Source organism: Syngnathus floridae, chromosome 1, assembly GCF_059516105.1.
Source record: "Syngnathus floridae isolate MCC-2025c chromosome 1, RoL_Sflo_1.0, whole genome shotgun sequence".
Taxonomy (NCBI): Eukaryota; Metazoa; Chordata; class Actinopteri; order Syngnathiformes; family Syngnathidae; genus Syngnathus; species Syngnathus floridae.
This window is the reverse complement of record NC_142413.1, coordinates 10345200-10368440: the sequence shown is the minus strand read 5'-3', so window position 1 is coordinate 10368440 and position 23241 is coordinate 10345200. Positions and strand designations below refer to the sequence as shown.

At 39.3% G+C, this 23241-nt stretch overlaps 1 protein-coding gene across 1 annotated transcript; it reads right to left on the bottom strand.

The window, feature by feature from the left end:
* Positions 1 to 867: 867 nt before the first annotated feature.
* Positions 868 to 2169, bottom strand: LOC148404002 (gastrotropin-like). Its single transcript, XM_088391678.1, has 4 exons — positions 2015 to 2169; positions 1773 to 1933; positions 1567 to 1656; positions 868 to 1482 (listed from the first exon to the last, which is right to left on the bottom strand). Exons 1-4 carry the CDS (start codon positions 2079 to 2081, stop codon positions 1399 to 1401), a joined length of 402 nt encoding a protein of 133 aa, XP_088247804.1. The 5' UTR covers positions 2082 to 2169; the 3' UTR covers positions 868 to 1398.
* Between the last annotated feature and the right edge of the window lie 21072 nt (positions 2170 to 23241).

Below are 23241 nucleotides of genomic sequence, written 5' to 3'. Positions count from 1 at the left end.
AAATGACCAAAAACTTTTCACGCAGGTGCGCTTAACGAGGGAATCTTGGAAAACATGTTGGAATGCGGCCCCGAGGACTAGAGCTTGACACCTGTGACCTTTGACCATGATATTTCCCTAATAAAGTGGCCTGTTATTAGGTACACTTGAAAATTGTGGTGTACCTAATGGAGTGTTGGTGTGACGTCACCGATCAACCAGCCAATCAGAATGTGGGGGTTAGGGCGGGTGTGGCACTTTTCACGTTCATTTAAGCTTTGACCATGATTTTTCCCTAATGAATTGGCCTGTTATTAGGAACACCTGAAAATGGCTGTGTACCTAATTGAGTGTCCAAGTGATGTCACAGATCAACCAGCCATTCAGAAAGTGGGGGTGAGGGTGGGTGTGGCACTTATGACTTGGGGGTGGGGTCACCTCATGTATTAACACATAAATACTTACATTTGTTTGCAAATGCATAATTCTAAAAGCTCATTTAGGTATAAGCTCCCACCTGGGATCGAACCAGCTCCTTACCGAGCAAAAGCCCGTGTCACTAACCAGTCGGCTATTTCGACCTGGCAAGACTAATATCCGCATTCCTTTGTACTAGTGATGTGCAGTCCAGTTCTTAAGTGAACTGAATCTTTAGGATCGGTTCACTCAAAAGATTTGTTCAAAAGAATCGTTCACCGAATCGTTCGCTATACTTTCTTATTTATTTATTCTTTTTTTTCTTTTTACCTCGTGTAGTGTACCTATTGAAGTTTTTGAGTGGCAGGGTTCCTGCCACCGTCCTCAACGATTTTATGTGTCAGTAAAAGGAATACAAACACCACCAAGGCATCACAACGGTACCATTAGTAGTAAATCAATGTTTCATCATAAGAGTTATGAAAACATTTAATGAAGGTCCAAATCCTGTCAAGTGCTCCTTCAAGGAATGTCAAAGAGACACATGCATAAAAACAGATGGGTTTCACAGCAGACCCACGTTTCATTACATTTAATAACTCTGAGAGACAAATGCAATGTAAGTGTGGAGAGAATGCGATGATATCACACAGTATGCAAAGGACTTTGGAACATTCAGAATTTGCTTTGGGAGATCAAAAACTGCCTACAGGCAATTGGAAAATTTTCATGTATTTGGGTGTAGCAGTTAGGACCAACCCGATGGTTTGCATGAAGGTTCATGAACCTCATGACGGTGGAGTATAAAAATGCTAGCAGTAGGCTTGTGGACAGCAGTTAACGGCTTCATCATGTCTTTCACGTATGTGCGTGTAGACAAAGGTGACATATTTTTCCTCCATCGAAAGTCAAAAGGAGTGAAGTATTTTTAATTGAAACAAATGCTGGTGTTACAGTCTTGTGTTGTACTGAAATGTCAAACTACATTTGTGCACCATCCGTTCAAGCGTGCTGGGTCTTGCAGTCGGATGTCCTCTTACTCACTCTTGTGAAAGTCACACCCTTCTCTCCCGGGGTGATGCAATTCTATAAAGCACATTGGGCAAGCAATATTAGTTTCAGGATTGGGATAGATTTTGCTGCCTGAAAACACATGAATGACACACTCACCATGACCAACTTATCGTTCACCATCTCAGCTGTGAAGAGGTATTGTGGAAAATTGACAGAAATCTTCCCACCTTCCATACTGACAAGGGCCTGTAACAACCACTGAAGCTGTTACCATGCAAATATAAACTCCTTAAAGAGGAAAAGAGATTTTCCTGATTCCTTCTCACTCACCCTCCCACCTCCCACAAGGGATCTGGACTCACCTTGAATTTGGACTTTGTCATCGTCTCTAGCTCACATTCCTGACCAATGGTGAACTTGTTAGACCAAGTCCAGTTGGGGATGGTTTGAGTCCACGTGAAGTCATTCCCATTCTGAAGAACTTCTGTGTAGACTTTGCTGTCAGTCTTTGCACCAAGAAGTCCTTTGGCAAAAAAAAAATCAAAATACGGACATTTACTAGAAATTACTGTCTGACATCACGAACATCTGTGGATGAAAATACCGATTGCTTTGAGGAATTCTTCGTAGTTTTCTTGACTCTCCAGCTCGTATTTGCCAGTGAAAGACATGATGGTGAAAGAAAAGAGGTGTCACGAGGGAGTTCACGAGACAAATCAAAACAGGAGTGGCCTTCTAAAGAAATGAAGAAATTCTCTCTCCCTCCCCCTCTCTCCCTCTCTCTCTCTCTCTCTCTCTCTCTCTCTCTCTCTCTCTCTCTCTCTCTCTCTCTCTCTCTCTCTCTCTTTCGATGTAGGGTTTCAGATAGGGTTAAAGTTCCAAACAAGACTTAGGGTTAGGGTTAGGGTTAGTAGGGTTTTACATGAAGGCTAAGGTTTTAAGTATGGTTTCAAATTAGGGTTAGGATAGCGTAGGGTTACAATCCAGGGTTATGGTTTAAAACTAGGGTTTCAAACTAGGTTTAGATAGTGTATTTCCTAATTAAGTTCCAGACCTTTTCATTTAAAATGGCATCTGTCTTCACTGCCGAACAAGCAACAGTAAACAGGAAAAGTATTTCCTGATGTCTTGCCAGATACCAATCATTTTTCCAACAACAGAAAGAACAATCATTTTAAGGCTTGTCTGGTTATAAATAAGCAGGGATCCATTTGCAATATGCATCCGAACCGACCCGCAACTGGTTGAATTAGATCATGTATGTATACAGGAACTCAGTAATGAAAAATATCTATAATTATGTAACTGCATGTTATTAGAAGCGGGCACCAGCGGCACTAGCGGCACCCGCCACGGCAATTCATGTACAATTTCTCTCATAAACACATGAGCGTCATTTTCACTTCATTGTACTTTAAATCTACAGGCCAGAACAGCATTGCGCTCACTCAAGTCTAAGTATCTAATAGCTGTAGTGCAGAGTTGATACACAGGAGGGCGCTGTTGGCTTTTGTTTGACATAGCAAGTGGCTGTACCGGCATTGCGCGGAAAGCATTCTCCACTCATCCTATGCTTATACCAGACCACACGCACAAAAAAATGCTAAAAACAAAAAGTGCTTTATCCACACCATATGGTTGCCAAAGCGCTTTACAATGTGAGAAATCCTGCAGGCTGCCATAATGGACATTTCAGACGGCTTCACATGGTCCCTAACGCGACAGACAGTCAGACAGATCGACAGACCGACCAACCGATAGCGTTGTCAAGGATTCCCATAATTTAGGTAGCGCTCCTAATAATTAGGTTTCATGTTCCAAAATGCCAGCCTGCGAGCCTCCAATGGTGTCTTCTATTGCTTTTTTGTGGTGCAAGGAAATATTTTGCATAGTACTGTGCATCTTAACATCACAATTTAACAACTATCTTTCAATCTAAATGTTTATACAAGATGTATTGCGGCTTTATAATAGATATTGGAGCTTAGACAACATTCTAGATAATTTGAAAGCTAATTGAATCAGTTCATAAATAACCAGAACCTTTTGCCAGCTTTTACATGGACCAATTTTATAATTCATATTATAATGTGGGATGTGAGCTTAACCTGGTGGCCTTTTCTGTGATATTTCTTCTGTCTTGAAATGCTTTGTCCTTGGTTCATTGTATGGAACGAGACATTTTAAAATGTGTCTTTTCTTTTGTTTCTAGGTTGTTTTTATTAAAAGGCAGATTACTTTTGATTAGCCTTTGTTCATAAAACTTCCCGAATAGAGGGATAAAGGGTAACGTGATAATTGTACGCATATGCTAATTGGGAAAAAAACCAAAAACTAATTTTCTTTCACAGTGTGAGACCTCACATGCCCTGGAGGTGATTTTGAGGTTCAGGGCATTTATCATTGCAACTTTTATCTTGTTAACTTACAGAGTCAAAAAGTTCATTTATTAAAGAGTGGAAGAAACTTGGAAAAAATAAGAAATTTTGAAAATGAAACAGATGCACCACCTGACCTTTTGCCATCACAGAGAGCAAGATAACTGGACAACAACAAAATGACTTATTGCTACAAATAAAATTTCCTGATTCCTCAAATAAACATATTTATGTTGTATAATATTTCTTGACACCATTCTCTTATCCTATGCTGTCATCCTATGCTGTACGTTTTGTGTGGGAACTCAATATGGTACACGTACTAACTAAATATGAATACATGAACCAGGTCAGTCATTACCATACACCAAATCGCTACCAGAACTGATGCTCTGAAATGTGATCATCTGACCATCCACGATCCATCAGTTGATTCAATCAGCCCCACTCAGCAGGAAAAGTTTGAATGTGTAAAAATTACCTGCAAGTGCTTTCCAAGATTTATCTGCTTGTCAAGACAGCACCAAACGAAGCAAGAAGAGGTATGACACGAAAGGTCCCGTCTGACAGAGGAGGACGGACCTACAATCTCTGATATGTGAGACAGGCAAAGAGATGAGCAAACGGTGCTCGCACTACGGTGACCTCAAGTCGGCTGACATCTCTATGAGTGACACCTGTCAGTAGTCCTAAAAACAGTTGGCTGTTAGGTTGTGGTGAATTCAAAACAAAAATAATGAGTCGTCCATTTTTATTCTTATTATTTATTTTGCTAAGGAAATGAAAATCCATTGTCAAAAATTAATAGTACCTTTTACCGCTTTATTAGGACATCTTGTCAATCATGATATTGTTACATCGTTCATCAGAACTGGGTCAAAAAGGAACAGATTGAGACTGTAACATTCTCTTTTTTGGCTTTCTCTGTGCATTGTCTCTCTAGCTTTGACCCATCATGCTCCCAAAGCAGTTCTCAGAGGCTGCTTGTCACATTAGATGGATGAGGCCATCAGCAGACAGGCTGTGGTTGACACTGGTGTTACTTATGATGAAGGTTCACAACAAGAAAATGTGAAATCAACACTTCAAACTACCGACTTTCGTCCCTACTTTGTCCTTGTAAAAACTATTTTTTGTTGTTGTTACTGACAAAAATGGAACATTGGAAGCAACTGTGATGACTAGCGCCACTTGTTGGTTGGACTTTATGCATCTTGTTTCAAAGCTGTCATGCATCTCTAGCTCTGTTTAATCAAGCCTGGCAGCCAGTCCAGTCCACTATTAGGTCAGCTGCTATCTTAGATGGATGGAGCCATCAGATGCTTTGACCTTTTCCACCCAAATTATACACTGTTTATGGACTTCAGTCTTCCATCTTGTTTTTTTTTTCCGGAATCATTTGATACAACGGGCAGCACAGTGCCCTAGTGGTTGGTTAATTATGACTAATTTAGCACATCATTTTTAATTTCAATATTGCATTTATGTTATAAGTGTAACCCAATAGAAAACCTGTTTGAAAACATCAATCATTTTCCGTTCCTTCCGCACAATTTCAAGCAATCCATGCACAAAATACGAAAACATGCACTCTTTGTGTAAATTATGCAAACAGATAAACTAAAGGCTGTTTATTTTGACTTTTATCTGACTTTATTGTGAGCTCACAAAGAGAACACATTACAATGTAACTAGAGTTGCTGAGCGATATTGTTCAAGCACTTTATGGTTACAAAGGAAGATATGTGGCTTGGAAAATTTGTTATTTTTTTGTTTGTAAACTGAGGGAAAATAAACTGTGTGGCACATTTCACAGTGGTGCCTTACACGAGGAAGGTTGCCATAAAGATTTGAGTATCTTATGAGGCCTTTATTTTTCCTGGCTTGTGTGGGCTCTCTCCTCTAACTCAGAATCTTCCACTCCCCACATGTACTGGATATAACTGAAGGTGTTAGACGGAATTGCTGCAAAGGATAATTGTGATTGCGCTCTGTGTCAGCCTTGCGATTAATCAGTGTGAGATGTAGCCTGCCACTCGCCTCGAGATAGTTGAGATCAGAACCAGCTTCTCTGTGACCTTGATCAAGATAATAAGCATTATAGAAAATAGATAATGGTTTCCTGAAGATCCAATCTGAAGTTGGTTGTTGTGCAACTGCACAAGAAACATTGCATGTAATAGTTTTTTTTTTCCCATCATTGGTAATAATAAAAACAAGATCATCTAGAGCATTTTTATTTTGTGATTCATTTGTGCTCACTATTTATGGTGACTTTTGGGTCTATTCTGTCAAAAAAAAAGATTTGCTTTTAAATTGGTTTGCTTTGAGGTGCCACTCTTTGTCATAAAAAAGGCTAATGGTCAAGTGCTGTGTTGTAAGGAAAGGAAGCCATCTCCACATGAAGTCTGACAGCCGGCTGGGAAATTAACACAAATCTGAGACGCATGAACCTTTTCAAATGCAACCAGATTGGTACTGAAAGAATATTCAAGAAATACACCATTTTCATCTTTGTAATTACACTTATTCTCCCACCCCCCCATCTGTTTTGTTTCAAGCCTTAAACTAAAGCAAATTATTTTCTGGTGACTTCAGAAATAACTGATCTCAGTAAGATTCTAATAAAACTGTCTTTGATGTCAAAATAGCTTGTTTTATGTTAAATCCATGATTGTTTAGAAAAATTGTTTTGACCAATGTATACAGTTTTGCATTTTATAGTTTTTTTTTTGTAAATTGGATCACCAAGATCATAGTTACAACTTATTACACACACTGTTGTGATCATTGCCCAGAGGTGTGTGAATTTGAGTGTAAATTGACTGCTGCCCAGTATAATTTTCAAAACAGTCTCTTTTTAATGGCATTTAAAATATCTTTTACATAGACTTCAAAGTTTGAAAAAAGGACACATATATTTATTCATAACAGGTAGCTTTTGGCCCCATTAGTCCATTATGCCAAAGTTTCACTACATTAAAATTCTGGGACTATATTAGAAATGAATTTTCTTTCTCAGACCAATCATATGGCAAAGAATGCAATCTAAAGTTATACTTCAGCCTTTCACACCAGACACTTGGCATCTAACCCACACGGCAGAGTGGTCTGCAATACCAGATTTTAACTAACCTCAAACTCTTGTCAGGAGTGGGACAAAATAAGGGCCGGTCATCTCTGACCGGGCACAATTTCTTTGCAGTCTTTGCTAAGAAAGAGTATCAGCCAAAGTAATGGCATGAAAAGCAGGGCGTTAGAGATTCTACAGATGTCTATCATTTATCAATTATTTTCATTACAAATGATAACAGATTGCTGTGGCACTATATCATATTTTTATTACCAAAATCTTAGAATTCAGCGCAACAAGAAAAAATTTGAGTTACATGATAACATGATCGTGTGCTGATAAGTCGGTGTATAACAGAGCAAGCAAGGAATCATCACAAGACCTTTAAAAGAAATATGGTAAGGAATTTGTTTTGAGACGAGTTCTTGACTTGCACCAAATCTTACAGAATGATTAAAAGCCAATAATGTTAGTCTGTCCTGCTCATCCGTCTGTGAAATAAGCTCCAACACAATTTACTCCTGTGAAAGACAAACCTTGAAAAACGCTACGAAGTAGTCATTTAATGCAAATGTTTCTCTTACTTTCAAACATTATTCCAACCGCAAACTAAACTAAGCGTTCAGCACTTTGTGCTGTATAATTACTTTTCATTTGATTGTGTGCACTTACCATTTGTTCCTATTGTATCTCTGAACAGCCCCTTTAAGAGCAAGAAGACAAACGCACATTTATTTAAAAAAATAAATAATAATAATCTGTATATGAGACCAGGGGCTAACAATCAGTTAGCTAATTGTTTGACCTGCTGAGTTTTTAAACAGCTTAAATCAGACAAAAGAAGAAGAAAAGCTTTGATTTGATGACATTTGACATACTTATTTAGCTGCTAACTGCAATTAAGCCTTAAAATGGTGTGTGTTCATCACAGAAGGAGCCCAAATGCGGCCAGTATTTTCTAAAGAACCTAATTAACTGTGTCCTCATGTCAGACAGGTCAAAGCAGGGCACCCCAGAAGAATCAAAAAGTACTTAGCCAACAATGTGACCCTGGTCTGTTGGCCATAAGGCTTTCCAAGCAGTTTAAGCGGTCACCTGTCATGGGGATGGTGCACCTGCCGGGCGAGCATCTGTCTATTTGACACACACACACGTACACACACACACACAGATATTCTATCGAGACAAAACTGATGCTTTGTCCCCCCTCCAGTCTAACCTCCAGCACCTGTCCTTTCTTGTCCACAGTAGTAAAGTCCAACGGCCTGAAGTGCTGCACAGATGGGAGCTGACTCCTCAACTCACCTCCTGACACTCCCGTGTACTAATTTAGCCTCAAGGCACCTTTGCCTACATTAGCATGCAATTACCTTACGCTGCCGTTACAAATATTCAAATGAACCCACAAAACCGAACCTGTGATAATATATTCTTCATTAATTAGTGTGTCCGGTACATACACTTGTCAAGGAAAGGTTTGGCTCTTCACTGTTTTGCGTTATGAGCTGGACACCTGTGGTTGAATTGACCAGAAATCACAGTAAAAGTTAAAAAGAAGGTAACATTGATTGAAACTTTAGGTGTGTGTGTGTGTACGCATGTGTGTACTTTAGCACATTTTCAATAGTTAAAGGAATAGCACACTTATTTAGCCAATTTCTGCAGGAAAGAGATAATACAATTAATTTGATAAGCATTATTATATGTTGAGGGCTCAAGTAACAACCAATCATGGTTCAGCTTGCAAATATCACATGACCACACACAGGAAACAAGTGAGCCGTGATTCATTGTTTTTCCTGCCACATGAGCAAAACTGACAAACAAACAAACAAACAAACAAAACAAACAAACAAACAAAAACAGCTAAACCTCACACTTGCTTTCTGATCTATAGATTTTTTTTTTGACAGCTGCTGTCAAATTCACTCGGCAGATCCCCAATACTGCATTGCGAAGGCAGGCACCTTTACGTCAAGAAGATTTGTTGTTGCGAAGTACGTGAACTCTAATTTCCACTCTGCTGCAACGCCTTCAAATATGCAGTAAGGGTTACATCATTTGAATCGATCCGTTTGCCCATTCCTTTTTCCACTAAGTCACACGGATACTCCCAAGGTTTTTGAGGCCAGTAAATGCATTTCTGAACATCCGAAAATGTAGTTGAAAGATGGTGGGATAAAACAAAACTAGAAAGACCATCCGTCCATTTCCTGCATTGTCTTTTTTTTCTCAGGATCACAGGGCGAGCTGAAGTCTTTGTGAGAGGTGGGTTACCCCTCTTAGTCAAATGCTAGAGTCAGGACGGGTAATTGAGGTCAAACAAGGTCGATGTGCTAAAAACAATAAATATTAAAGAAAAATCCTGCATCTTATTGTCCAGACCTCTGAATAATTCTGTGAATATGCCTCGTTTGTATTGCTCACTAACTACTACAGCAATTTTCTTAAGTAACTAAAATGTGATTGGTCTTAACAACAGGTGAAGCTAAATGAGCCATGATGGTTTAATGGTTTTCTTGGAGCGAACCTGTTAAAAAGCTATTAGACACACAATCCATGCTACTATTGATAAAAGCGTACACGAGACTAGCAATTTGAAAACCAATTGATTTTTTTTTTTTTTTTTTTTTACACTTAAGAGGTGCTGTGAAATGACTTGCTAGACATAATATTTTTCTCTACTTCCAATTACATTTGTTAGTGAGAATGTACGCATTATCTAGTGACCGACTGCCGGGACGATTGAATCTGGCCAATTTATCGGAATATCTGTACCCCGCTGTTCAACCTTGTTGGAAGCAAGCTTCGCTTTCCATCAATCAACTGTGTTCTTCAGTCGTTGGTGCTTTGAACCATTTAGTCCCACTGGACCCGCATGAATGAATCTGGATTTGTTAGCGGACATTTCATTTTCACCACCTGTTTTTTTCTCTGCACCTTGTGATAGCTGACAGTGATAAATGTTTGGTGTCCAATTCATGAACTTCATTTCTTGCTGCAGTCTTGCATTCAAAAAAGCACTTTCTTGGATTAATTCATATCTGTTATATACTACCTGCTTTCTTCCAAGACAGCGCTATGCATGAGTGAGATTCAAACTACCTCTTTATAGAAGTCTAATTACCAGATTCTACTCCTCCGCCCCCCCACACTCGATTGCCCTTTCCCAGTATAGCTGTCCTTTTGTCTCTTCCTGTCTCCCCTTGCATACGCCGCCTTGCACAACAGAAAAGCCAAATCAATACATCTGAGACGATTAATGCGCTGGCGGTGGCGATGTACGTATAAAAAAAAGCTTTCACGGACCACTGAAGGATGAAATCACCCTATGAGTGCTGGGATCTTAAACAAAAAAAAAAAAATCAGAGTTGCTGGAACATAAGATGGGGATGAAAATGATTTATACCAGTTTGAACATGTAGAGGAGAAATGCATAATCACTGATTGGGGTATTGGATCCTCTCGAACAACCAAGATGAGGAACGGTATGGGTCAGATAAAAAGCAGAGTGAACAAGACCATAGCAGCGTCAAATCATATCAGCATTTTTAAAGTGTGTCAATAATAATCCATTAGAAATCAGAACGTAAAAATAAATTGCATTTAAATGTTAGTCTACTTGTGTATATCTAGAAATAAACAAACAAGTGCCACCGATTGGAATTTCTTTTCAAACTTCTACGTTTTAATGACACGGAGATTGGCGAGAACCGTAACGGCTGGCGTCCGTATCAAATGGCTGACAAGGAGAGAGGGGAAAGATGTATGGATTAGATTAGCCTGAGAGAGATGGATGGGGTGTATATACACAAACACAAACATTCACAAACGCACACACACACAAACAAACATGTTTCATTTATATTGATGTGGTCCTTGGTAGATAACATCTGTGTGTTCATGCTTAAAATTAATACTTAACTTCATTCTGTTTTCGATATGCCATCTGTTTTCCTTCTTGCAAAGCCGCAGCGACTGAATTGTAAGGACGGGAGCGTTTTCAGGGAGGACTACCTCATCGAAGAATTGTCATTTAATCCTGGATGATTTTGACGAAATTTGGTTTAAAAGTTGCAGAGGGCAAAAAAACAAAACATTGACCTTGTGTCATCTTTTCCAAGACAAATCCCTGAGCTTATATGCATAGAGAGAGAATGACCTTACATTAACTATTCTGACCCAGCTCTATTTTCTGAACACAATGTAAGGCTTTAATCGTGCTTTAAGAAGATTAAATTGGCTCCGTACTACCTTTAAGGTAGTGAAAGCGTTTTTACAATATTGCCTCATTCCTGCAGTCATCACATGCATGCCATGTGGAACTTGCATGAGTCATCTTATCTTGGTAGTGTTAAACAATACTTCATGTGATAACGATATTCAAGATCCAGCAGGTGCCCTGGTGCCCATGCACACACATGAAAATACGAGTTACGTCAGGAAAATACCAGGACTTCTGAGTTCCAAGCAATCTCCCAGAGTGAGTTCCACTTTCTCTGCCATCATGAACTTTCAAAAGAATTCTTCCCGGAGTCTCTGCAGGTTGACGTCATCCCTGTCTTTAAAACGGGTTCCTTTGATTTTCACAGACAACTCAGCCATTTTCAAAACAAGTGTTTATGTTTTAATAACTGTAACACTATATTCAACTGAATGTCTGACCTTTGTTTTCAAAGTCAGACATTCACCAGGAAATTAAGTTTTTTAATCCTTCTATCGTTTAAAAATTAATTGGCTGATTAAATAGGTATTTTGATTTCATTCTGCCAAATATTGGAATCGGCATTGGCCTAAAAAAAAAAAAAGGCTTGCACAGGTCTTGCCTCTCAGTCAGAGCCCTTCAAAAAGGTTTTCCACTTAAAAATGAGCTGAAAAGAGTTCAGCAGACAAAAGTACAAATCTTTAGTGAACCGGGCATGAAGACTTTTGGGATTTAGTCACAAAGGTGAATCTAGAAAATGTGATGATTTAAATGATGTGGAGCTATATTTTAAGTGCTCCATTTCGGGACTCACTTGGATCAGTGCTTCTACCTGCAGCGCTTCAACTGTGTCTTTCAGCGCAGTTTATGCAAAGGTTTGCATTTAAAAAGTATCCCGCAATTTCCGTACTGGAATTAAAATGGGCTCCCGTGAATTTGTATTCAAGCAGACTATAATTGCGATTCAACAGTTTAGCACGTCTTCATAGTCAAGAAGTTGACACCGGCGCACTATAATGTTTTGCTTTCAAATTTGTCAATATCTAGCATGCAAAAATTTTTCATTGTTCTCTAGTTGGGTTTTAAAAAGAGCAAGAGAGAAAATGCCCCTCTGGTTACACCTTTCAGATTTTACAAACTGTAGAGAAAAGCTTTTATCACTGCCGATAACCCCGAAACGTTGTCATGCTTTATGTGACCTCTTAACAGCACTGACTCTCAGCTTTAGCTTCGTGAATGAATAGAGTTTCATGGTCATGGCACAGCCTCTGCTCATTCAGTCGTGTATAAGCATCTTTGGATTTGTCCAATGGATTGTATAGATTCACTATTGGCATGTTGACTGCCTGCCTGCATGGTCTACTTGCTTTTTGCATTTTCTCAAAGGCTTTGTGGTTGGGAGATTGGCCACAGTGCAGACATTTTTCACATTCATGCTTCATGTTTTTATTCATTGCTTATACGAATCAGGTTCAGTTTAATTACTTTGAGTTTGAATGCGGGCAGCACGGTGATGCCTTTGGCCAGCACTCATAGCAACGATGTGGAAATCTTGGTTTTGCAAGTTGAAAATGAATGAATAAATCAAGGGACCTCAGTAATTAAAATGTGTAAAACACTATATAAGGCCCATGACTGTTTAGAAAAGGGGATTTGTGTGCCACCATTGTCACAAAAAAACCCCAATGTCATCAACATAAAAAACAAAGCCAAAAGAAAAATACGTTTGGCGGAAAGATGTGACAGTTGTGACAAAAGAGGCTTGCCAAAAGAAGTTGGACGATGTCATGAGGAGGCGTGACATGAGATGGGCAGCTTCTCTCGTGAAAAATGGCCAAGTTTCACAGCCGCTGCAGAGAACATTGTGAGCAGTGCAGAAAAGGATAAATGGCTTGCAGGAGTCAAGGGTCTTGGCACCCTCACAAGTTAGGATTGGGGTCTTGTCAGCAGAGATGTATACAGGGATAAGTTTCCCTTGGAGGAAGAGAAGCTATATCTTGTCAAGGCTGAGCTCAAGGCAATGTCCTCTCAACTAACACTGATGTCTGTCGGAAGCGGAGATCCTTCTCTCTATCTGTGAGTCGAAGCGTTAGAGGTCAGATTCAGCTTGGTGTGCAGACAAGTCATGAGTGCACGCGGCGGACGAGGGATTTCGTAAAAAGGGGAAATTCAAATTACATTTAGACCTAGACATGAGCGTAACAGAGATGGGAGGGAGGGGGCGAGGCACCTGGTTGACGAACTTGGCTTCTTTTAATAGTTTTAATGGCTTAGAAAACAGAAGAGGAGTGTGTGAGCATAATTCCACCTGATTGATAAAATCATGATCGGGAATAAGTACATAGAGATGTGAAAGGCATTAAGATGGATGGGTTGAATGAAAAGGACCTTCCTTTTGTGAGAGTCCTTTTGGTGAACATGACTCAGGCATTAGGTGCTAATTTAATGTGTTAGATAATGGTGGTAGGCTACTGGCCCTTGACTTTGCGATGTACATTATCTTTTCTTTTTAATGTTATGGTTGTCTTATGTGGTCAAGGTCTGAGCAAACATGCTGTTCCATTTTGCTCTCAATATACTGTGTAATGAGAAAGTAAGTGCAGGTAAGTGCGAATAAGGTGCTGATACCGTATAAAACATTCAATGCCAAGGGAGTTTTTGTACGTCTTCCAGCATTCAATGCCAGGTATGTTTTCATATTTTCCCGATGTGGCAGGGTAAAGGAAGCTCTGAAATTTTTACTACGCTTCCTCCTTAATTCAAAGTAACTATTATTTTGACAGTAGCATTTCAATGTGACCTATAACCAGCTTTTAAGTGTCAAGACAAAGGATGGGCAGGTACTCATGATTAATAAGTACAAGAGTCAACTTTATAGCGTTGTCTTGATATGCTGAAGCCAGTCGAGGGATGAAATATTCTCATCAGATATGTGTGAAAGTCGTTTTACCTTTGAGCATTTATGGAAACAGTTTAAGCATCACGAATGATTGTTCCGGACTTTGGACAAAACTATAAAGACTGTGGTGAAAGGATGCTTTTAACACTCCCAAAAATGTGCCCTTTCCCTGTCACAGCCCAATAGAATGTCTTTTTTTTTGTCACTCCTTCACACTTTCTGACAATGACATTCACTCCTATTGCTAGCCCACCCAGAGTGAAATGGGGCCCAATTTGACTTGTCTCCCAAACTCGGTACCCTATTGTGTTCACTCTATTACTTGGCAAAACTTAAGCTGTCAGATCATATAATTTCAGCTGGAGAATTGCTTTTCTCCGAGAGCCAGCATGCCTCTTCGTGCAATTCACAATCCTGCTGTGTCTTCATCAGCGTTTGCAAAGATAGGGCTTGAAAGCCCTCCAGCCACCACACTACCTACTAAGATTCAAATAAATGTCTGGTGTCATCACTCTGACCTGAGTACTGTTCCAAACTAGAATTTAAATTGAGGAATATACTCGCCTTCTCCCCCCCACCTTGTTGCCAGTCTTTTAATCCCTTTTGATAGAAGGGGAAAAAAGTGAATCACAGAACTGCACTTTACTGGAGATGAGTAGGAAACTGCGCAGATGGCACTAAGGACTTGAAATATGCATTTCGGGCAACAGGTGATTCCCACAGGTGAGCAGAGCTTCTCTGCACAATTTGCGTCGAGCGGCTCTCCAATGAGTCAATGCCGCCTTCAAAACTGATTCGTTGATAAATGTAAGAGCGTCATTCTTGGTGGCGAACCGCATTGCATAGGCTGTCATTCAATATTGGTAAAAAAAAAAACCTATGGATTCACGTTAATAATAATAATAATAATAATAATAATTTGCAATGATAGCGGCTCAAAGCCCCCGGTTACTATTATTATTATTAGTAGTAGTAGTATTGTTTTTTAAATGAACTTTTAGAGGCTAAACTGGACTACGATTCTTGATAAAAGTCAAAACAGTAATGAAGTTTGATGCAATATATTTTAATAAATGGCCAAATTTAATGGTCATTATGTCTTAGGAGGGCATTTCAGGAATTGACGGTATTGCCGCAGTGCTTAGCAGGTATCAGACTTTAACTACCTTCTTATCTAATTAGACCATGCTTTGTAGTTGTCTTTTCAGCATAAGAGGAGTACTAATTCATCTATAGGTTGGAGGTTATCTTGAATGGCGTCATCGTTTTTTTTTTTTTTTTTTTTTTTGCAAATCAGTCATCCCCAAGGACCTGCAAGGTCAAGGATATATTATATTTGATTCGTTCCGGGTATTGTAGACCATCACAGTTTCTCATGGCTATTATCATGCATTATCTTACAAGACTGGCTCCTGAAAATGGTTACTTCCACACCATAATGTCTTTCAAAAAGGTGTGAAAGTACCTTTTTCCAAGGTTATAACAAGAACGATGTTCTTAAAAGTTTGTTTATAACTGCCTCTTTCCTACCCTTTCTTATTATAAGGAGTGAGAATATTAATTAGTCAAGTATTCATGCGGCAGTATAATGGCATCCCGCTGTGGTGTGCGTGCGTGCGTGTCGCAGAGCCAGATGCTACCTTAGCAGATGCGCTGTTCCCTGACAGGTGACAACCAGTCGACGTGAATACCGTATGGCCAACAAACCGGGGTCACATTGTTAGTTAAATAGTTTGTTTGACCCTGGGACTTAACGCTTTAACCTGCCTGACAAACCTTCCGGTGAGCCCAACTGGCCTCGCTGCTCGGAAACAACAGGGGGTTCATTTTGTGAAAAAGAGTCTGACACCACATTTAGAGGGGGAAACTTTGTTGGAGGGTTTTACTTGGTAACATTCTCCCTGCGGTTATGGTAGGCCAAAAATATTTATAGGTGTCAATGATTGGCTCTGTGTGTCAGTCTTTTGACCCGGAAGAAGAGTTCTGGTAACGGACAGTATGTTGGTCTTGGAGCATGCAAGTTTGGTGATAGACTTGCTTTTTTTTTTTTTTTTGTTCATGTTCTTTTTTCCAATAACTGTGCTCCTTATTTTCATAATTGGCCTGTTCCAAAACAAATACTGGCAAGTGAGATCATTTAAGTTCACTGTGCCTCTTGCTAGTTTGTTGTGCGCAATATGAAAATGACAAACATTTCTTCAGTTCTTCATTAATAATGAAGCTGCAGTAGTTCTTGAGTCTGTTGGACAAGTTTTTTGCCATCTTGGCACTCACGCTAACTGTTGTTTGAAAACACAACAACTTGCAATAGGAAGTCTTGAGAGGATAACAAGACATTTTAGAGCAATGACTGTGCATTTTTCCTTGCAACTATTCTCTAAACTCCCACTTAATGCAATGATGACTGAACCAGTTCTGTATTTTTTGAAGCGACTAGACATCCCCTCTCATTTTATTACTCAATCCTTTACTATCTGACCCATCATTTTTCCTTCTTCATAATGCCCATCAAGAGCCATCCAGCAGATGTTGTTTGACTGTAAATTAAATAATTGCTCCACAGTGTCACAGACTCACAATGTTTGAGATTTTGAAAAGTGCCAACTGCCAAATGCATTGCGCCATTAATCTAAATTCCCTTTGCAGTAGTTTTGTGTTTATAGTTGTTTCAGTCTGTTTATTTTACTATTATTTTTACATTATTGTTTTTATTAGCAAATACCCAGAGAGCAGGGATTGTCAACTGGTGGTCCGTGGCGGAACTCCAGTTGGTCCGCAAAATTGGAAAAGTAAAATAATTGTAACATTTTTAAATATAGAATTGATTTATTATTTAGACTTGATTTATTTTCCCAGCTAATTTTGTGAATCATTCACCCATCCAAATTATGTCAAATGTAGCTGAGATTAGATAGATAGCCTATATAGGTCTATCCTCTTTTGGTGCATAATAAAATAATATTCCACCAAAGCAGTGGTCCCCAAGTTACTTCTTGGTTATAATGGTGGTCCCTTGGACAAAACCAGTTGAAAACCCCTGCCCTCGAGCAGTCAAATTAAAATATACAATTTGTTATCAGCATATGAATACATATTTTATGTGTACACATATAATATTTATTCTCTGGGCAGGTGTGTGGAGCGTTAAATGGTTTGAAGTTGTTTTGTTTATGCATATAATCAACATCTGTCTTAGACTGATCTCACTCTGCAACTTGGTAACAATTAATGGCCTTAACAGAGGCAGAACAAACCTACTCAGTGAACCTACCTGGAACATCAGAAATGAAATGTGTTGTAACATTGTTTGATGAACGGTTCATTGAAGATTAGGGTCTTAAAATAGGACACTATTATCTTATTACTTGCATTACAATTTAGTTGGAGGCTGACAGACTTAAATTTGGCATAATTACTGGGAAAATAATCTTTGACAACAGCAGAACATATTCAGGCAATGTTGACGTCATAATATAAGCACATGTGCCTTCTAACAGATTTTTGGTATTTCTTTTTTTTTTTCAAACTGGTAAACAGTAGTAATGTTGAAAGTGGATCATGGTTACTTATACACTACAGTGGGGTTGATGTGATTTGTTGGGGACTATGTTTGATTTTCATTCTGAAATTCTGTATATACAATGTAATATTCAATCTTATTAAGTAAAGCAATAAATGGAAAAATACTGAAACAATAATAATGATGAAAGAGTTGGTGGGTGAATGGCTTCTTCTTTTCACATCCATTATCAATGAGGAGATCCTGACAGAATTCTTGAGAAACTTGATCATCAAGTGGATAAATAAGTAGTCTGGTTTATGAAAGGCAAAATCTAAACAGAGAGCGGACAACAATCCCCACATATTCACCGACATATTATTCACCAATGTGTCCATTACACACATTTTTAAAAGAATGCGGTGTGACAATCTGGCAGCAAAATTAAGGGGGAATCACAGCTGCATACAAAACAGTGCAGCATACATAATCATCATCAGGGCAGGAACACAAAGACACAGGCTCGGAAGAATAAACGTCATTATGTATCATTGGGTGTCCTCATCATTGCCGTTACGAAACATCATCTGTTTTCTTAGGAACAGTAACATCTTTTTAATTATGTGATGGCGTCATTGCTTGATGAGAAGCTGTGCTTGTTCCACACGCAACTCTTCGTAATCACAAAATTCTCAATCACATCAGTGAGATGCACCCGGAGAAAGGTTATCATGTAATTTTGATGGGATCGGTTACATCTATCACTGTGCTTGTTGTAAACAAATGCACTGCAACCACAGTTACCAAGGTAACTGAAGGTTGACAGCTCCAAAGTTAAAAGTAGAACATCCCTCAACGATGCAAACTTGCTACCTCAATCCATTTACAAAGCAGCAATACACAATGTCATCTGGGGCAGATGAATATATCACTGAGGCGTTGCTCTAATACATCTCCAAGTGCTGGATGCGAACGTCAGACACGCCATTGTTTATGAAGATAGAGAAGGAAAACAGCATTTCAAGCAGCTGTGCAGTGTTGGCACAATCTAGCTAACTAACAAATGAACACAAACCTACTAAATGGGGTGAAAACAATCATCTTGCCTTTGCGATTTCCCATTTGCTGGAAGTAATTAGTTAAATGTGCTTCCCCACTCGAGGGTGGTGATTAGTTAAATGCTAAGGAGGAGAACTTAAAGGAACATTCTCTGAAATTGACAATCAATATTGTTCCGAAATGAATGAGCCTCATAATCATTAGCACCGCAAGGTAGCAACAAATTATAAACTAAATAACAATGTCTCAACAGGCATTTTTTGACTAACTAGCCATTTTTGTACAGCCACAAATTAAAATGCAATCATAAAGCCTTAAGTAGTCCTGTGCCTTGCCACGTCCTCCGCAGCAATGTCATCGATTTGGTTTGAGCGGAACTTCAGTTTACAACAGAATTGATGACACATACAAACTATAATCACAACCAATTAGTGTTACTATAAAGTCGGACGTCAAACCCTCCTTGATTGTGTTGCAAGCTCCTTTAACAGAAGCCTAAGGTAGCTAAGCCCGAGCAGAAAAAAGCTTGGCATTTCCGTTCATTGCATACGACGACATACTTTTCGACTTAATTTCTCTGAATAAATTTCACGCTGTCTGTCATGTCCAAACATTCTAGACATGAAGTACAACAAAATATAAAGATTGTACAGTTGGGTATTTGAAAGTTTTTGTTTGCGAACTTAACCCAGTTTGACATTTTGTCTTAAAAAAAAAATCCTAATTGGAACCCAATTCAAAGCGGCAAAACCTCTGACAGTATTTTGCTTTGACATGCAAGTCACCTCCGGAAGTAAATGCCAACAGTAACTGGGATTTTCAGTCCGTAACCAAGGAGACGAAGAGGGCGGAACAATGATGGTAATTGGTAGTCGAGACAAATAGGAGTTTGAAGCATTTATATTTTGTGTCAAAAATAAAAGTTTCGACTTGCCACTTTGCTCAGAGCTTTTAGCTATCCAGGCATCATAACAATAACCAATTGTGTGATGATGGTGTCTGCAAGTTCACACTGTTTTGAGAAGGCGGATGAGCAGATAGAAAATCAAACTAAAGAATAACCAAATATCTGACTGGGTAATCTATTTGAACCTCATGATGTTAAGCAATTATAATCATAGCACATTTATTTCTGGAGCGCACCTCTGGCAATCACCGTTTTTATGTTTTTTTTTTTTTGTATTTTCCTTTTCAATAGAAGGTCCTCCAATATACAGAATATTTGCTTAGCAATTACTATAGCTAACTGATGATGGGTGCCTCAATGTTCACCTTGAATGTGCCGCTACTGTAGCTTGGAAAAGATTCTCTCAAAAAGGGTCTCGCCTTGTGCACTTTGAGTCACCAACACAGCTGAACGGCACAATTTAAGCTCCACTGATTTCCGCTTATTTCTTCCAGTCACAATATCGCTGTTGCTGGCCTCGGCAACACCTCATTTGTATGCTGTCAAATGTAGCAGTTCTGTCTCAATCTCCCCCACGCTGTCATTCAATATCACTCTGTGACCTGCCTGTTGCCGGTCCTTCACCATACCTGCATCGGCACTCATTGCTCTGAATGACAGTCCATCGGTATGCACTATATTGGAGTCAGAATTTCAAACTGTATAATCCGTTGCAGGGCTCGACAACATTGTGCACAGACTGAATACATGCAGTTGACCCTGATCCTCCCTCTCAAACATGAAACACTTCTGGAATAGATTGTAAGGCAGGATCTCTCACTCAACATCAATTCCCCATTTCAAAAATTTCTCTTATGGATGAATGAAAAAAAAAATTCCCATGGATACAGATCCAAATCGTTGCACAAGGCTTTACATTGACTTTTTCATTGGCGGCACTAGTGCGGCTAACTGAAATTTTCTTGATCGCAACCTTTCTTGGGCACTCCAAGACCATACATGCAGATTCATTTTTATAAAAAATACTATATTCCAACTTCTGTGTGTCTAAACTTTTCCATTTGCTGCAGCAGCACTCGACATTTAGCTATTTGAACACAAAGGATGGAGCAATACATGTAGACAGACAGTTTCACAATATTAACAAGTTCATTATCCTCTGTGAAAAACACCTTTTATTGTAACTGACAAAATCCCAGAGAATATTTGTGTCTCTTGTTCGCGTCTGTATGACAAGTCATATTATAGAGTGCTATTTTTCTTTTTTATTGAACACAATATCCAATTGGATTTTTTTTTTTTCATGTGGAAGGCTAGAACAGTCAAATGTCATTACCATTCATGTAACTGAACAAAGCTGATCCAAAGTACAAATGTTCAGGGTTATTAGTATGGTCACGGAAATAATTAAACTTGTATCCCAAGGGACTATTATGTGTGCTCTGTGAATGTCTGGCAAGCATTCTAGCCGCTGTACCTCATCTCTTGCCCAAAGTCAGCTAGGACAGCCTGCAGCTCATCCACCAACCTCACGAGGACAAACGATATAGAAAATGGATTGATGAATGGTCACATTTGCGGTATTGCCTTTTTGCTGACATCGCCCATTAGGAACAAAGCATGTATACCCATTTAGGTCCATTTATACAGTCTTTTAAACGCGTACAGATTCAGACATGAAAAATGATGCTTCTCAGGAGGGACGTGGACATAGGACACGTAGGACAGATGACAAGCAGAAGGATCAGAGAGCCTTTATGATGCTTTCCAACATCTGACTTGTGAACATGCCAGGTAATCAAGATACAGACAACTAAGACAAATTACAGGGATTGCTGACTCTGTACACCCATACATCATCATGACGCGCAAAGACAAACACACACACGAAAACGGGCTTGACTTCAGTAACAGAGGTGTGAAGGAGGCAACAGAATGAATCACGTTGGTGTGCTCATGCAGCCAAATAATGAACCTCCTTGTTTGTATTTAAAAAAAAAAAAAAGAGATTAAGATGCATGAAAAGCATCAACTGCAAGGAAAACGGTATTGATACTTCCAGTCTGACTTTTTTTGTGTGAAGAAAATGACTCATCTCCTGGTGTTGCTTCCTAATTGGCAACGCCTCCAAGGCATAATCGACTACAAGATTTTGTAAAGTAAGTTTGTGGCTAACCGGCTTTGAGCGGCTTCAGCTCAACTCCTGCACTAGGCCGGCGCGGACACTTAAGTCCACTAGGCTGGAAAAGAAGTATCCCTCTCGAATGAGTGTGCTCCTTAGCCTATCTCAAAGTGTCAGGCCAGATACCCTGCGGAGGAAACTTATTTCTACTGCTTGGATTAGTGACCTTGTACGTTTATTCACAGCCCAGTGCTTGTGACTGGAAGTGAGAGTGGAATTTTGATGGACCTAGAAATTGATCTGCCGAGCAAACCAAATATGTGTATTTCAGAAAAACAATATTTGCATTAAAAAATAGAAACAAAGTGCAATCTATGGGAAAATAACTGTGCAAATTCCCCAAATGACATACACAAATATGGACCACAAGCTTGAAATATCATCAAATCACATAAACTGTAAGTTTGGATCCGGCGATCTGGGCTGTGTCAATTGATGATAGCATATTTTTCCCTCAATACAGGGAGCTAGAAAAAAAATCAACCAGCGGGTGGATCCGAGTCCACAGTGATGGAAAGACAAAAACATTTTACCATGAAATTCTGTATAACTGATTAAATGTGCAACGGATTGCACAAAGGAAAAGGAAAAAGCTATCTAAAGATATTCTTGTTCGTCGCTATTTTGTATTTTATGCACATACGTATCCACTCCTAGTCACTCACGCTTGCTTGTTTGTCACCAGGCAACTTGCAAAGCTCTCCATTATATAACCTCAACCAGCAGAAATAAAGGCTGACCTTCAACATGTACCAGTAGACAATCAAAGCGTTTATTTTTTGGAGATACTCTGTGTTGGGTAGGGGTGGGGCAGCAGAAGAAATAAATGCAAGTCACAGGAGAGGGATGATGTGCCGACAGGCCACTGGCCCGCTGCCCCTCTGCACGGAGAGGCAATGAGGCGAAAGATCTCTCAGATGGCGAAGCAACCCAACACTGGATGACTGATATGTTCTGTTCTCACAGGTCACAGACAGACTGTAGCTCATACTTGCTTCACCCCAGTATTCCTTGACAGTGAACAACATTTTAAACCTGCATGATGTCATTTACATGGGAAATGAGTCGAGCTGACAACCATGAACTCAATCGTCAATGAAAAAGCTCAGTGCTAAACCAATCAGACCAAGGCCAGCAATTCCATATTATGGCTAGTGATAGCTTGAACAAAAAGTATTTACCACTTTACAGACAACAGTGGTCTTAAACTGCACATCCCAAGTCAATAAAGTTCATCTTTGCAATGATGCTTTCAGCCACTGGGAGCAGTCTTTCCATCGCTGATTCTTTGAATCAAGTGTCTGGTGTGGACGGTGTCTAATTTGTGAAAAGAAAGTGGCAGTTTTTAAGAGTATAGACAACTGCCACATAACTGGTTTGGTATTCAGAAATATTTGCCGATTTTTCTTGTGGGAGACCTATCCACCATTATTTTCTCACAAACTTGTTTACAGTATTTGCCCTTTTGCTTTCAAGGGAAAGCACTAATAATATTTCTTTTGGACCATGTTGTGAATTGTTTGTGGTGTTGTAAGATTTAATTCATTGACGGTGTTATTTTTCTCTCTACCTGACTTTTTATTTTAGTGGTCCTTGAATGCACCTTGTGCAAAGCCAAACTGAAATAGGT

Coding starts and splice junctions, on each gene's coding strand:
- LOC148404002 (XM_088391678.1), bottom strand. CDS start 2,081: ATGTCTTTCACTGGCAAATACGAGCTGGAGAGTCAAGAAAACTACGAA. Junction 1,934..2,014: donor AGAATTCCTCAAAGCAATCG/GTATTTTCATCC, acceptor TTTTTGCCAAAG/GACTTCTTGGTGCAAAGACT. Junction 1,483..1,566: donor TGAACGATAAGTTGGTCATG/GTGAGTGTGTCA, acceptor TGTGCTTTATAG/AATTGCATCACCCCGGGAGA.